Source organism: Anas acuta, chromosome 18, assembly GCF_963932015.1.
Source record: "Anas acuta chromosome 18, bAnaAcu1.1, whole genome shotgun sequence".
NCBI lineage: Eukaryota > Metazoa > Chordata > Aves > Anseriformes > Anatidae > Anas > Anas acuta.
In genome coordinates this window covers 5900098-5914893 of record NC_088996.1, presented here as the reverse complement: position 1 = coordinate 5914893, position 14796 = coordinate 5900098, and the positions used below count along the sequence as shown (strand labels likewise).

The following is a 14796-nucleotide window of genomic DNA, read 5'->3' as shown; positions in this document are numbered from 1 at the left end:
AGGAGGGAGAAGAGAGTGGACCGGGCAGAGGTGTGGTGTTTTGTTTGCTTCTAGATTCTCTCTGCTCTTATCTGTTAGTAATAAGCATAGGGAGATTAATGTAACTTATTGCTGTATCTGTTCTACCCATGACGATAATTGTTGAGTGATATCTCTGTCCTTATCTCAAAGGCTCCCCTGAGCCCTTTCTGTTCTATTTACTCCCCGTTTCCCGCTGAGGAGGGAGAGCAAGAGTGCAATGAGGTGAAGTTCAGCTCCCCAGCAAGGTAAAACCTCCACACCACTCCCACTGGTGGTAATGAGTCATGGTTGGCCTGTCTCTTGTAAACATTTCAAAGTACAATTGGTGATATACAGTCACTGAGAACTTCGCGCACAGGTTTGCATTTAGTTTCTCTATCAACTGAATTGACGTTGACAGTTGCCCTTACAGATGTATGTTTTTCTTCTGTAGAGGCACTCCGTTTTTCAGTGCTAGGTTCCAGGTTGTCTCAGGTGGCAGAGAGAGGTGCAACAGGTGAGGGGTTGTTTGAGGTGGACCGAGCAGCCCAAACGTGCCAGCAGCAGCCTGTGGGTGCTAGAATCCTCTTCTGCCAGTGGTCCTGAGGGAGCTCCAACCACCCCCATAGTGCGTGTATGCCTAGTCCCACCCCAAAGCACCCGTGCTCAAATCTGGAGCCTTTCCTGTGGGGCTGTGCCCTGGCCAGGGGCTGGGCAGGGAAGGTGCTCAGCCCCATGGCCAGGAGCAGGTTGTGCTGTCTGTGCGGGCTGTGGCAGGAGTACTGGGATTTAGAGCACAAGTCACCTCCTGCTGCTCCCAGCCTTGGCTGGATCTCACTTTCTCTGAAATATTTTTGACACAAAGTGGTTCTAAGTAAGGAAGTACAAGCTCTTCTGTGTATCCTGAGCTTAGAAAGAGCAAAACTGTGATGGTTTGATTGTTCATTGTGAAAATTGACTTGAACGGCAACCAAAACCACTTCCTCTTCTTGTCCAAGCCTGCTCATGGGAATGTTTGGGCAAAGGCACAAGAGCAACCCTCCCTGCAGCTACTTGATCCAGTCTCAGGCCATGGGGATTGAGAGAGGAGGCTGGTCTCAGGAGGAGGCTGGGGAGGATTGGTCTCTCTCTGGCTGTACCCTGGCTTTGAGATGAGGAGGCTCCACAGACTGAGGTGTCCTGAGAGGTGCCGTTTACCATTTAATACAGTGCAACTCTTTCGTCTCAGCCACGTATGTTGGCCCAGCAGTGGGCTTTGGCTGTCAATTCCTATATCAGCTCCATGGGGTTCTCCTCACATGCTGCCATGTGTCATGCCTTTTACTGGGTTCCTGAGACAAGAACTGATTTGCCCCAGGCAAGATCCCAGCCTCCCTCCAGGACAAGCTATATGACAGCAGGCTGATATTTGGTATGTGTGAAATCTCTTAGTACCAGCTGTTCTACCTGATTAAATTATAGTATGTGGTAGTATATTATAGTATATGATTTTATCAGGTCACACTCCTATGTAGCCCTGCTGAACTCTGCACTCCCTTTTCATTTCAGAAGCCACACTGAGCTCTGTCGTGCAGGCTGGAGAGGGCAGCATCCCTCCTAGAGACTGCCACAGCACCTAATTTTTGGTGGAGCTGCTTCTGGCTACCAGCTGAGCAGTAGCACAGCTACCAAGGATCCAGAGGCCCAGGCGAAAGAAAGTCTTTAATATGTGAGACTGTGACATGTAACTGGTATTTTATGTTTTTCTCAAAGAAACATTTAGGAGGAAAAGGAAGAGCCTTAGCCTTGAAGAAATAAAATAAGAAAAACCTACAAAAGAGTTAATGGCTTACTATAACAATATTGACTTACTGGAACAACTCCCTGCTAGCTCATTACCACTTATTGTTTCTAGAAAGCCGTTGGCTCATCCTACTGCCTTTGTTTCTCTGCTACAGATAGCATGAGATGCCCAGAGGTGCAGGAAAGTCTGTCCTTTTCTTTCCCTACTAGGGTTTTCTGACTGCTTCAGTGCACTCATGGTGTGGGAACCAAATGTTGAATACAGGCAGCAATTCCCAACACGGTTTCTCAGGCCACTGCAAGACCCGAAGTTCTGCCTGGAAAATTAACTTAGACCTGTTACTAGTGTTTTTTCTGTCTCCTTCCTATTGAGTCAGGAGCTGCCCATGCTGAGGGATGCACTAGCTTGGGGTTCCCAGACAAACTGACAGAAGGCACAACACTTTTCCTCCCATGCTGTCATTCACATTTGCTTGTTTCATTTCTAATTTGTGGAGTATTAATATTTTATTGATTTATTTTCATATTTACATTTTTAAAAATCTCTTGGTTTTAGTTCTCAAAATATTTATTTGAATGTTATGGATAAAGCTTCATCTTGGGTCTTTATTGGGATTCCATGTCTTTGAGCACAAGTATTTCGTCCTCTTTATACTTTTCTTCTGTCTATAATAACTTCTCAGGAGGCTGAGTTAAAACCCAAATATAAATTTGTTTGGAGCCTAGGAGGGTGGGAGAATCCTTTTCTCTCCTTTCCTGGGGTTTATTGTGGAGGACATTGTCATATTTCTGCTTATTCCTCTTTGGAATAAGCTTTTAGATAAGAAGCATGGGCATTATACTGGATTCACCATCTTTTCAATATGCAGCAAATTTATGTGCTGGAGTTACTCAAAAGTATATGCTTGTCATGTCAGAACTAGAAAGGCTTTACAGGAAATCTGACTCCAGTCTGTGCAGGCAAAGAATGTAACAGGTAAGGTATGGATGCATATCCGGTACAGAAAAGGAAAAAAAAAATGTAGATGAGAGCAATTCCGGAAAAATTTGGGTAAGGTATTTGTCCTGAACTCTGAGAGCAGGCAACAGAAAAGGAAAATAGAAAGGAAATCTTGCAGCTACAGTGATAATGCACCTCAGGGATTGGTTTTGTGCTGTATTGGTGCTGAGCCGCAGCCCACAGGGACTTTCTCTGCTTTTCCCTGAGCCTAATAACTGGAGAATGTGCTCCCAGTCCAGCTGCAGTCTGTAAGCAGCCAGCTCAGGGATACACCTGCCTGTCCCCTGTCCTCAGCCTCCTCTTCCTTGGCAATAGGGCACTCTGCTGATTCTACACAGATGTCTTCCACAACACAGACAGGAAGACAGGCAACAAATGTCTGCATCAAGCTTTAATGTGTGTGAATTTGGCAGTCTGGACTATTCGTGCATGGGACAAATATTTGTTTTGAATCTAAGCTCGCCCCTAAACAGACTGTGCTGAGAGCCGGGGCGGCAGGCTGTATTTAAGAAAATGTAGTCCTACTGGGAGAGTGTCTGCATCATCAGATGTTCTGGTATTGGGAGCTGATGCACCTCTTCGCTCCCTGATATCGCTCAAAACCCGCCTGGGTACCATCCTGCACAAGGTGCTTTAGGTGATCCTTCTTGGCTGGGGGTTGGACTGGGTGATCCTCAGAGGTCCCTGCCAACCTCGGCTGTTCTGGGATTCTCTGACATATTGAGGACAGCATTTAAAGAAATCTTCCACAAGCCCTATTAGTTGCTGCAGAGAAGATAAACACACCACATAGTATGTGGAATACTGCAGAACAGGTGCTTGAAGATTTTGTTCTATGGTCAGAGCTAACAAATAATATTTTCTCTATTAAACAGCAACTATAAAAGTGGTCAGCTACAAATGAATACCTGTGGCGTTAACCTCAAAGTGCTTTGCCAAGGCCAGTGAGCTTGTTTTACCTGAGTTGTGATGATTCCAGAAATTAGAGAGGTTTCCTTGCTGTCCCAAGGGCTGTGCAGACTTGCTGCCTGTTATGTGGCAGCAGAGCCAGGTGCAGGTCTCAGACCCACTCAGCTCATATCCCTGCTGCAGTCCGCAGAGAGGCAGCCTTCATGCCCAGCTCCTGTGCGGGGGGCACATCCCATGAGTGGGTTTTGGCAGGGGAGGCTGCGGTGCTTTCCAGCTGCAACATCCTATGCAGCAGTGTGGACGTACCTTGCTGATACTGCACCAGCTGCCCTGCCTATAGCAAAAAGTGAAAGTGAAAATGGAGTTGCCTTTAAAAGGAGGAAAAAGCCGTCAGTCTGCCTTATCTCAGGGACCCACGCTCCTGGAATCAGAGCTCGATGTCCTGGGCGAGGGAGAAGCTGCTCAGGAGCCACAGCTTCCAGCTCCAGGGCTTGCTGCAGAGGAAGAGGCATTGAAGGCTTCCTTGGACACAAATCACTTTTGAGGTACTTGTACTGTGCTTTTCTTTAGGAGGTCCTGTCTATAGTCTATAGCTGGTCTTTTTTCTTTCAAATACTTAGTGGTTCCTCTTTGTAAGGAGACGTTTAGAAAGAGCCACTAAAAGCGTGACTGTGGTGGAAGGGAAACCTTCAGTGTCTTCTCTGTAGGGGAAAACGTGCCTTACTCTGTCAGTGACCGTGGCAGACAAATAGCACCACACTTTCTTCCCTGCCTGCCAACCTCTGAGCAGCTCTGCACTGCTGTCCCATTGTTGATGCAAGTGCAAAAACATAACAGCTTCATTATTTAGTGCAATTTTATGTAGGTGGGAGTGAGTGCAGAAATTACAGAATAAATCTATTACAGTACTTTATCTCCTGTTACCCTCGAATAATTTTTCTGTCATCCAGTTAACCACTGTTTTTTTTTCCCTCTTCATTGTTTTTTTCCTTAACTTTTTTGCAAGTTTTTCTAACATCCCCTTACCGAAATTGTCATCCTGCTAAACTTGCACGTAAAGGATAATTTGCCAGGAGGGTGCAGTAGAAATCTTTGCAGCTCTCTCCTTCTCTGTTGAGAAGCTATCACCCAACCTGCTGCTGATGGTGCTGTATTTTCCTGGGGCTGCTGCTGCACCCCAAATGGACCTGTGGGGATCCAGACCCCGATGGCTCTGGGTTCAGAACTAAACATAACAGAAAAACAAAACAGAAAGGGTCAAGCAGTAAGGATATTGGTTTCAAAATAAAAGAAACGAAACTAGGGAAACGGTTAATTCTACTTGCCTTAATGTGCTGCAAACCACAAAATCTCAGCAATGTTTTCCACTGGCTGTGATGGAATAAATTTTTAATTGTGGTTTCTGAAGAAGTTTTCTCAGCTCAAGGACCGAGTCCTCCTGATTGCTTGCTGGAACTACTGGTAACAAACTGCACTTGCAGGCTTGCTCTGGAAATAGCTGTTTTGCCTCTTTCTCTGGTTTTGTTTATGTGTTTTCTTTATTGCAAAGGCTTGTTGAGAGTGGCAGTCAGGAGATCAGAAAGGTGAAATGGGTACTGTGAGCAATACTGATGTTATCTCTTATGTAAAGTCCACTCCTTTTCCCGGAAAGCACAGAGTGTAAAAAAATCTGTAGTCACTTGCGAAGTTCTTTGATTGTTGTTGTTGCTTCCTTCTGACCATTTTCTTCAAACTGAAATTTCAGTCCTTTACACAGGCTGCTTAGGGTAATGCATAAAACTTTTCTGACAATATACTGTGTTATTCCACCAAGACAGTCCTGCCTGACTGTGAGAGCCATATGCTAAAGTGCTCAGAAAGCTGCACAGGTGTGTGGCTGTGTGGAGGAGCGAGGAGGGACAGGGAAATGCCGTGTTTGCAGCTGGGGGAGAAAGGGGGCTCCCATGGGCTGGTGACTGTGTGTCAGGATCAATCGGAGGGGGAAGTGCTCCAGAAGCCTGGGGCAGCAGCCCTGCTCCCCCCAGCCCTACAGGGGGCTACAGGGACGCCCTGCAGCCCTGTGCTCATCACCCTGGTGTCCCTGCAGAAGGGGCAGCCCCACCTGAGCCCGGATGGAGGGGGAGGACAGGGAGCGTGAGGGTGCACGCCAAGGAAGTGGTGAGCTGGTTTGGCTTGTGCTGGGACAGGAAAACGCAGGTGGCTCACCAGGACATTGTGTCTCAGCTTTATCTTTGAAAGAGGACCTTTCCTTCGGGGGAAGTGATGCTGTTGCTTCATTGACTCTCTTTCTTGGCTTGATGAACACTGGAGTTGTCTATTGCATCTCTGCAAGAAGGAAAAGCAGGAGGGTTTCAGGTGGGGATTTGTTCTCCAGTAGCTCCTTTCAAAAATAAAGCCAGAACACCTCGTTAGGGCTCTCCACACAGCTGATGCTTCACTCTGCTGCTGCTGCTGGCTGGTCTGCATGTAGGGTCTGGTGTTCCCTTGTTCCAGCTCTGCAGGCAGCTTGAGCAGCTCTGAACCTGGGAATTCATATTGCCCCCAAAAGCAAAGTAAGCTGGGGTAAAACCTTGATGAAAAATGTTTTCCGTCCAAAGCAAGTGTTCTGTTTTAGATCTGAGTGTTTTGTTTTTAGCGATAATTTAACATAAATCGTAGGAGGTGGCCAAGAGGACTCTTGGAAACCTGCCAAAAGAGGATCATTAAGACAGGGCAGTGTTAGGAGGCAGGGGTTTGCAGATAGGGTTATGGGTTTTAGACATAAAGAAAAGAGAAGGAGGAGAAGGCAGGAATGTTTCCAGAGGAGGAGGAGCAAGGATGAGGCAAGGAGACTGCAGAGGGAAGGAGAAAACAGAACATAGAGATGGGAGGCTGAAAACTGGACCAGAAGTCCTGTGGTGTCCCTCACCTCGGGGCAGTAACCACCAGGTGTGCTGCAGCTGGTCTGGGGACGCTGCGTTGGGCCAGGCTTCCAGGAGGACAAGGTTGGTGACAGTCCCTGGGACCCGAGGGGACAGGGACAGCCGACTGATGCTTTGCAGAGCAGGAAACAAGCTTTAAGTGAGCATTGTGTGGAAGGGCACTGAATGATGTGGGTTTTTTGGGGGGAAAAAAGAAGATCAGAACTAGTTGCAGATGTATGGATAGATAAAGAGAGAAGACCCTGTGCTCACGCGATGCTCTGAATGGTGCTGATAGCTGCTGGGACCCGGAGAAATTCTTGCAAGATCGTGTGAGAACAGCAGCAGCACTCACAGAGAGGAGGAACTGGTCCCTCGTGTGGTGCGAAGTGGAAGCGGACGGGTGGCAGCTCCGGGACCTCCACACCATGCCCAGCATCAACTGGGCTCTGCGAGGGCATCGAGAGCTCGGGGAGCTGCATGGCGGGGCCCGGATTTTATTCCGTGGGAAATTTTGCAGCCGGTCTCCAAGATCAGCTGCGTCCCTCCTGTGCCAGCTGGAAGGGGCTCGTTTTGGGGATGGGGTTTCTCCTGTCTTGTCTGCTTCTGGGGACTGGGGATTGTGATCATTAACTTCTGCTGAGGATTTTGTGCATAAATTGGAAACTCACTCAAGGTATTTCTCGGGCAGTGACGTATCAAGAAAATTCTTTTACTGAAAAAAAAAAAAGCTCCAAAGGGCAAAGCATTTGTTGGAGCTTGCCTGGTGAGAAAAGTTAGGTTACTTCTCTGGGAGTTTTTCTCCTTTGGAAATTAAAAGTCAAGTTTTACTAAAACATACTTTACAAATTTGTTATTGTTTAATTGAAATGATCTAGGATGTTTTTCTAACTAAATCCAAGATATTAGTGGGAAAGAAATACTAAGGGTTGTTTGGTTTCATTTTTAATTTGAACAGATATTTCCCATCAGCTTTTCCAAATTAAAATGCCCTTTAACAGTAAATATTTCATATCGGGTTAAACAAAACATTCCTTTGGCACAGAACGCCAGCAAGTGATTTGTTGTATGTATTGCTGAGGGACGTGCATAGGGCCACTGAATTCCAGTTTTCTTGGCTTGAATCTTCACAGCACTTGCCCTGGATGCAGTTTTCTTTTAGACTATGGAAAGATAACAGAAAGGAGGTAATGGATGCTATTTAATGTCCAAACAGGGAGATGAGTTTGGAAAGAGCCTGGTGAGCCTGCCCCAGGATCGTGGAGCATCCAACAGCACCGGAGCTGTGCTCCCAGGTGGACAGATGGGCTCTGCCTGCTTCCCGTGGCTGAGCTTGCTGCTTCTCAGTGGCCTCGCTCTGCGGCCAGGTGAGTCTCCTGCTGGAGCTCCTTGCTTTTCACTGCGCTTCTGTAGCTAAAAACTTTTCAGCTGTTAATAGAAAGCTCAGTTGTGTCCAGTTGAAGCTAAGAGCACAGAACAACTCAGGTGAGAGAAGGAATTAAGAAGGGGAAGGTGATTCACTTCTCTAACACAACTGCCTGCCTTGGCAGGAATGACTTTTCCTTTGGTTCTGCCTGAAGCCAGGTGGGGTGAGTCCTTTCTTGAAGGACTGGCCCTTTACCAGGAGGGTCTGAAAGAGCAAAACCCCTCTGTCAGCTGTCAGAGCCCAGCCCTGGCATGCTCCAACACCGGGCTGAGTCAGTGGTGCTGCATCCAGCTGCAGGCTGACAGCTCGGCTGGCAGCGTGGCCCTGGGATCTCGTATGTGCTGGAGAGGCACCTGGTGGGATTGTGCCAAGGAGTTTTGGGAGGAGAGAAGACAAGGAGGGATGACTCGTCTGAATGTGCCTGGGCAGGGGGTGTCTTAGCTCAGGAGGGGAGATGTCTCTCAACTCACTTCCCAAGCCACCATCTTCCTGGGTCAAACCCCCATGGCAGCAGTGAGGGAGCTGTATCATATTTCTACTCCAAAAACTATTCTGGGGACTGGACTCAGTCCCTTACAAAACTTCCCCATTGGCAGACAATGCCTCCTAAGCCACAACTGGGTTTGTTCACCAGAACTCATCTCTCCAGAAATCTGGGGAGGAAACCGTTGATTAACAGTTTTCTTTGTTTTCTCCTGTAGGTATTGCTGCGCCAACAGGTGACCGTGCTGAAGAGACAAAAAGCTTTTCCTGTAACAATACACGTGTGACAGTTTATCGTTGTAAAGATTGTGACAGCAAAATTTGCCAATTATCCAATTATGAGATCTTTGATAAAATTGGAGAAACTAAAAATGGGACATTATCAAATGACATAATTCAGTTGGTGACCACTGAAACTCACATCATTATGTGCTTTCAGCAAGAAATTAAGTATCTTAATGAAGTTTATGCCATCTTCTGGCAGGAAGACTGGGGAATAGGACAATCCTGTGGCAACCTGGAGCTTGGAGGTAAATTCTGCTGGGAGTCTAGCTATGAATATATAGATAATACTTTTCTGGTCGTGAAACCGAACTGTAATATATTTGGGCAGACAGTGAGATTAATGAGAAAACTAACTTATCAAAACGAGTCTTGTTTTGTTTTGTTTTGTTTTGTTTTTATATTGTGAAACATGTTAACCTGATTTATGAAGATACCATTTATTTTCCAATGGCAGTTCTAATGATCAAGTTCTGTGTTGGTTTGCAATGTATGAATCCATCTACTTCAGTCAGTACACACTGAAATCCAGGTCTAGCCTAATGAGCCATTCTGTGTTGTTCTTCTGTACAATTCAGTAAATAATCCTGCCAGTTTTCTCACAAAACTGTCATGATGAGAAATGAAAATGCCAGTCACTACGTGTAGGACATGGCTCCAAGAGCGCAAAGTGTACAAAGCAAGTGATGTATAACGCAATTGCTCATGACCTGCTGAATGATGCCAAACCTGTCCCTGAACAACGGTGTCTATTCACCCCCTTTTTCCCCCCCAAATTTCATATACTTAATTACATATGAAAAATTTTTGCTGTCTTCATATTTGAAGACTTTGACTATTGGTTCAAAGCAGGGTTCATCAGCTTTAGTGAGAAGAAAATCTGAACACCTAGTGAACTACGGATGATTGTAGCAACCTCAACTTTGTGTGGCACACAAGGAATCTAAGTTGTTGAGCTATAAGCATTGGTTAAAGATTTTAAAATGATCCATATTTATATTCAATGCTGCTTTTATCTTTCACCTTCTGTAGAAAATGAGGTGCATCACATCACAGAGGAGGAGAAAATCTGCTGTGCAGTAGAGGCAGAAGAAATCCAACCACACGTGGCTAACCTGAACTGCTACGTTGAAAGCAAGAAAATAAGCTCAATATACAAGACCCACGATGATATAACTCTAGGTTAGTCTCTTCATGTGTTTGTCTGCCTTTAGCTTTGAGACAGTTTTGCTCAGACAGCTTGCTGTGATAGTTTTACAGGTGTTTTGGGAGGAATATTCTGTACGTTCTTATCTTGGACCCACATGTGCTGTAGCATCCAAACTCAGGGGCTTTCCCCCAGCCTATGCAGGTGCCTGGCCCTAGGCATATTGATCCATATATACCAGTCCTGGATGTAGGCATAAGTGCTGCAACTGTAGCTATCCAGCAATAGATACAGGGATGCTGAGGGGGAAGATGGTATGTGGTGGGCGTGTAACAAGATTCCAGAATTCCACTTACTAGTGAATAGTAAATGAGACATTACCTCCGGGCTAAGAGGACACTTGTCATGTGCGCACTTATTAAAGTATTCAAATAACTGCTTATGAGGAAGGCTCATTTCCTGGTATACCTGTTTGATCATTTGGATCCTGTGTTTTCTTCTGCTCTGCAGATAATCCAACAGATCCAGGCAGCAGCAAGACAATTGGCATCACTGCCACTTTCCTGATTCTTGGGGTTTGTGCAGCAGCACTGGCACTGTACTGTGTTCAAAGAACCCGAAGTGGTCAAGGTACAGTCTGACAAAGCATTATGTTTCCCATGGGTAACGTGCCTCTACAAGCAGCCCTGGGAGTGGAAAAGGAAGTGCACAGCGTTTTCTTTCTGTATCTTGTTTCCATAAAATTGTTTAGGAAGTTGCTAAGTGATATTCATTGTGAAGGGGGGAGGCTGGGACAGCACATGGCCTGGACTCCACCTCCGCATTTGGTGCTGTGACATAGTCCATGGCCAGCAGGCTTTAGTACGAAAAATAAGCACAAAATACACTTCCTCACCACCACACTAATGCAGCCAAGTGATCGCACTTGAGAGGCAGTTTTAACTTAGAGAAGAATATATTTTAAATGTTTTTATTGGTGGTGTGTTTTTGTTTGTTTGTTTGTTTGTTTTTTTGCAAAATAATATGCACAGAAAGGGGTGGGATGGGCTGTATGGACTGAATAGGGAGCATAGTGCAGTGTTCTTAAGTGCAGTAGTGTTAAAGCAGCTTTTCAGAAATTGTTGTGCTAGAGCAGAGTGCAGAACTTGGGGTGCAGCTGTGCTGTCATGTGGCAAACAAAGCGTTATCCCTGCCGAGAGGTACCCCTCTCAGGTTATTTATACATCACACTTGGTGCAGAGTTGTGGAGAAACACAAGGCCTGTGGATCTGTTTTAGACAGATAGCAGTTGCTCAGGCATCCTGGATAAATGTAAGTAGGGAAAAGCAACTGCAGGTCTATTAGTTTTAAACCTTCTAAGTAAATCTTTGCTAATGCTGGTACTTTCTTGCTCTTGTTTTCTTAGGACCTGTCGTAGTGCTCTATCAGATTTTTAAAGGTAAGCAATGACTTTTTTTTTGGGGGGGGGGTTAATTATGATAAATGGTAATATCATTTAGTTATGAGGGCAGGAGGTTGTTCAGCAAAAGGCTAGGTGTGTTTACCAGGACTAAGCCCAGTGGAAGCCCATTTCCTTACTGCATCAAGGCTGTGTTAATAGATTTTAATCCCATATAGATTTTATAGATTTAGGTCTGTAGATTTAGATCCCATATAGATTTTATAGATTTATGGGATTTTTAATCCCATAGATTTGAATCCCATACTTTCAGCCTGCAGCTGCCTCCCCTACATCCCTGGCTCCAAGGTTTATGGGACCTGAAGCTGTATTGCCAGAAGCTGAGATGTCTCCTCTCAGCTACTGAACTACCTCATCCTTCTTTAGAACCAAATGCTCCTGTTGGCTTTTCCCTGGTAGTTGGTTGTTTCCTTCTAAGAGTCTAGGAATTACATTTCCAGATCAATTTGTTTAAGGTTAACTTGCTTAGAAGTTAGTTACAGCCTAAGCTTCTTTTCTTTTGCTCCCTTTCTAGTGAATGGAGAGAGACAGCTGTCTTCAGAAGGTGATTCATCGCACTTAAAATGAGTTTTAAGATGTGACATGACTGTGAAGATGCCTGTTGCTCTCTGTTAACTATAAAGGAAGCCAATGGTACCAAGCAGAGACTGTTGAACATCTACAGTTAGTTAAAGCACAAGGCTACCTGGGAAAAACAAGAGCTATGCAAGCGCTTGTACAACTCACTAAAGACAACGTGATGGTAGTGTCACGGTGGTTATGCTGTTAAGACATATTGGTGTGATAGGCAAAAAACATTCTGCTGGTGGCTCTCCTGACGTCCTGCCCTGTGGTGTAACACTCGGTGATGCTTCAGAGCTGTCCCAGACCCCCCTGAGGCACAGGCTGATGGCTGCAGCAACCAGGGCATGGTTTCAGCAGAGAGGCTGTGAACTTGCTGGGTGAAGAAGCTGCAAACTTTCCCCTTTCAGAGCAACAGGCAGTCCGGAAGCAGATGGGGCAGGGCAGCTTCTCTGAGGACTTCACATCTCCAAACCTATCAGGCAATCTGATTTTATTTCACAATGAGATCGATCTGTGCCTTTGCCTCACAGATGTTTTTCCTTCAATTCTGCAGGTGCTATAAAACCCAATCAGGCTTGTGAAAGTGGAAGGTCACAGCCATTTGAAGCATCATCTACAAATGAGACAAACCAGGCCCTTATGCCAGCAGCATCCTTCTCAAACAAAGTCTAGCCATCACCTGAAGAAACACGTTTATTTTATACCTCACAATAGTTCTCACAAACGTACTTTCACAATTCCCATGCATTCACTGAGGACTGCAATTGCCCTAGTTATCCAACTCCAGACTTTTGCAAGCAATAAGAAAAGCTTCCAGGGGCTCTTGTCCTCTCCCGGTACTTGTCTGAGAAGCCCCAGCATCACAAGATGCATGGCTTGTTTGGCAGCACAGACTTATACCAACTGAATCCTCCCTTTTTTTTTTATGGTTGAAACTATCGGTTCTCCTAAAATTCTTTGGAGAATTGCATCTTTGCTCAGGCAGGCCGTGTTGAACCTTAATGGAGATGTTCTCTGCATATCTTCCATGTCGTAACACAGTAGCGTGGCCATAGTTTCTCATCTGTTAAGTCCCAGGCTAGTTCTAGGTTTCCCTGAGAAGGAGTTTTGTAGAGCCATGCGTAGGAAGGGACCTTAAAGACCACCCACTAGCTCAGGCTGTCCAGAGCCTCATCCAGCCCGTACAGGTGACTGGTTTGTTTTTAAGAGTGGTTTAGCCTTCTGAGCCAAAAGTCTGGTTTTGCAGCCACCTGCAGGTTGAAGGCTACTCTGCAGGCTCTGTCCTGTGCAGCCGAGACAGAAAGGCGTGCACTTCAGGGGTGCACAAACGGTAGTTCACAGGTAGCATGTCATCTTCAAGTGATTTACTGCTCATGCTTGATTTGAGTAAATCCTCAAAATTTGCATTATACCCAAACAAATATCAGGCTTTTGAGCAAAGAGCACCAGCATCCAAATTGCAAAAGCACATCCCTGAAGCGGAATGGATGCTTGTTGAATTATTTTTATGCATAGTTTAACCAATCATAAACCTATAAATTGGTAGTTTCGTCAGGAAATCTCAAAGGATGTAGGATGTAACATGACTCTATACGGATAAAAAAAAAAAAAGTAGCAAAAAAAAAATAATGCAAAAAGGTATATTAAAAAGTTATGGACATTTTCTTTTTCCCTTGACCTCAAAACTTTGGAAGGTCCTTCAAATGCAAGTAGGAAATTTCTGTGGTGTTTTGCAACAGTATGATTAGTTCAATGTTTGTTTTACCAAGGCAGCTATCATGGGTGTTGCTTTTGGTTTTGTTTTTCTGCTGTAAGTCATTTCTGCGAGAGCCTCTCAGGAAGTGCCAAGCATTCCCATTGATGCATGGAGCTGCGTGCTGGCCTTCAGGAGATTCCAGTGATGCATACCTGATTTTCCTGGACCTAGAAAAAGACTGTCTTAAAATTAAAGGCTGTTGCAGTTCTCTGAAGTGGTCTCTTAATGGGGAAAAACAAATGTGTGTATACATATTTGTGCGTGCATGTTAGGGCGGTCAAACTGGTGACTGACACTGCTCTTTTTTTGTGTACCCTCAGATTTTGAGTTTTTTGAAACAGAGACAACATGCTATTTGACAACTTATGTTGTAGTAACTCAAGAGATTCAAATTTAAGAGTGTGCAAATTTAATTTCTAATCTTTAACACCAGTTGGGGCCAGAGAGCTAGCCAAGCCTTGGGAATAGAGGTTACCTGCCCAGTTCTGCCCAGTGGCAGTTGCTCAGCTAAATCTGTCACAAGATGCAATTCACAAACTGACTTTGGGATGCACACACTTTCCTTCCCATCTTTTCTGCCTTCCTACTGCTGATTTTGCAGGCAGTGATATTCAGAGGTGTCAGTCCTAGCTGTTCTGATTTGTGCCTCCTGAGCTGCATTTTGCCTGTAATGCCAATCATCCGATGTCTTGGGAAAAGGGCTTTAATGATCCTCTTGGCTCTCAGCAAGTGCCTGATGTTGCTTTATGTGCCTGATGTTGCTTTATGTGCCTTTTTACGAATAAATATATCCACACAAATAGTTCTGAAATAAAAATCAACTGAAAATATCAGGTAGCCTGACTCGACAGATGGCATAATTTGATAGTTGCAGTTTTATTTTGATGTGCTTTGTTTTGTGTTCTTGTAGTCACCACAATGCCATGCCAACTTGAACACTGGCTATTCGCTGGTAACCCTGCATCGATCATTTTGTTCTTTGGCTTCTTCATGTCCTTTACAAAACATCACCATCATGTGAGCCCCACACTCATTACCCAGCATTATTGGGATGATCCACTTCTTGAGTATTGCAAAATCAAAGCCCA

At 45.1% G+C, this 14796-nt stretch overlaps 1 protein-coding gene across 7 annotated transcripts in view; it reads left to right on the top strand.

Moving 5' to 3' along the window:
* Nucleotides 1-14541, top strand: part of LOC137841644 (uncharacterized) — a 59846-nt gene extending 45305 nt beyond the window's left edge. For 4 of the 7 annotated variants that reach the window (XM_068654756.1, XM_068654757.1, XM_068654751.1 and 1 more), the window contains 7 exons: nt 7808-7958; nt 8719-9030; nt 9815-9964; nt 10440-10559; nt 11335-11367; nt 11903-11932; nt 12506-14541. In XM_068654756.1, the coding sequence (XP_068510857.1) occupies nt 7895-7958; nt 8719-9030; nt 9815-9964; nt 10440-10559; nt 11335-11367; nt 11903-11932; nt 12506-12624 (828 nt within the window). In that variant the 5' untranslated portion in view covers nt 7808-7894 and the 3' untranslated portion in view covers nt 12625-14541. Of the gene's footprint in view, nt 1-4078; nt 4237-6512; nt 6676-7807; nt 7959-8718; nt 9031-9814; nt 9965-10439; nt 10560-11334; nt 11368-11902; nt 11933-12505 lie in introns of those variants that run through there. The other 3 variants (XM_068654754.1, XM_068654755.1, XM_068654752.1) reach the window with 3 other exon arrangements.
* Nucleotides 14542-14796: the final 255 nt, after the last annotated feature.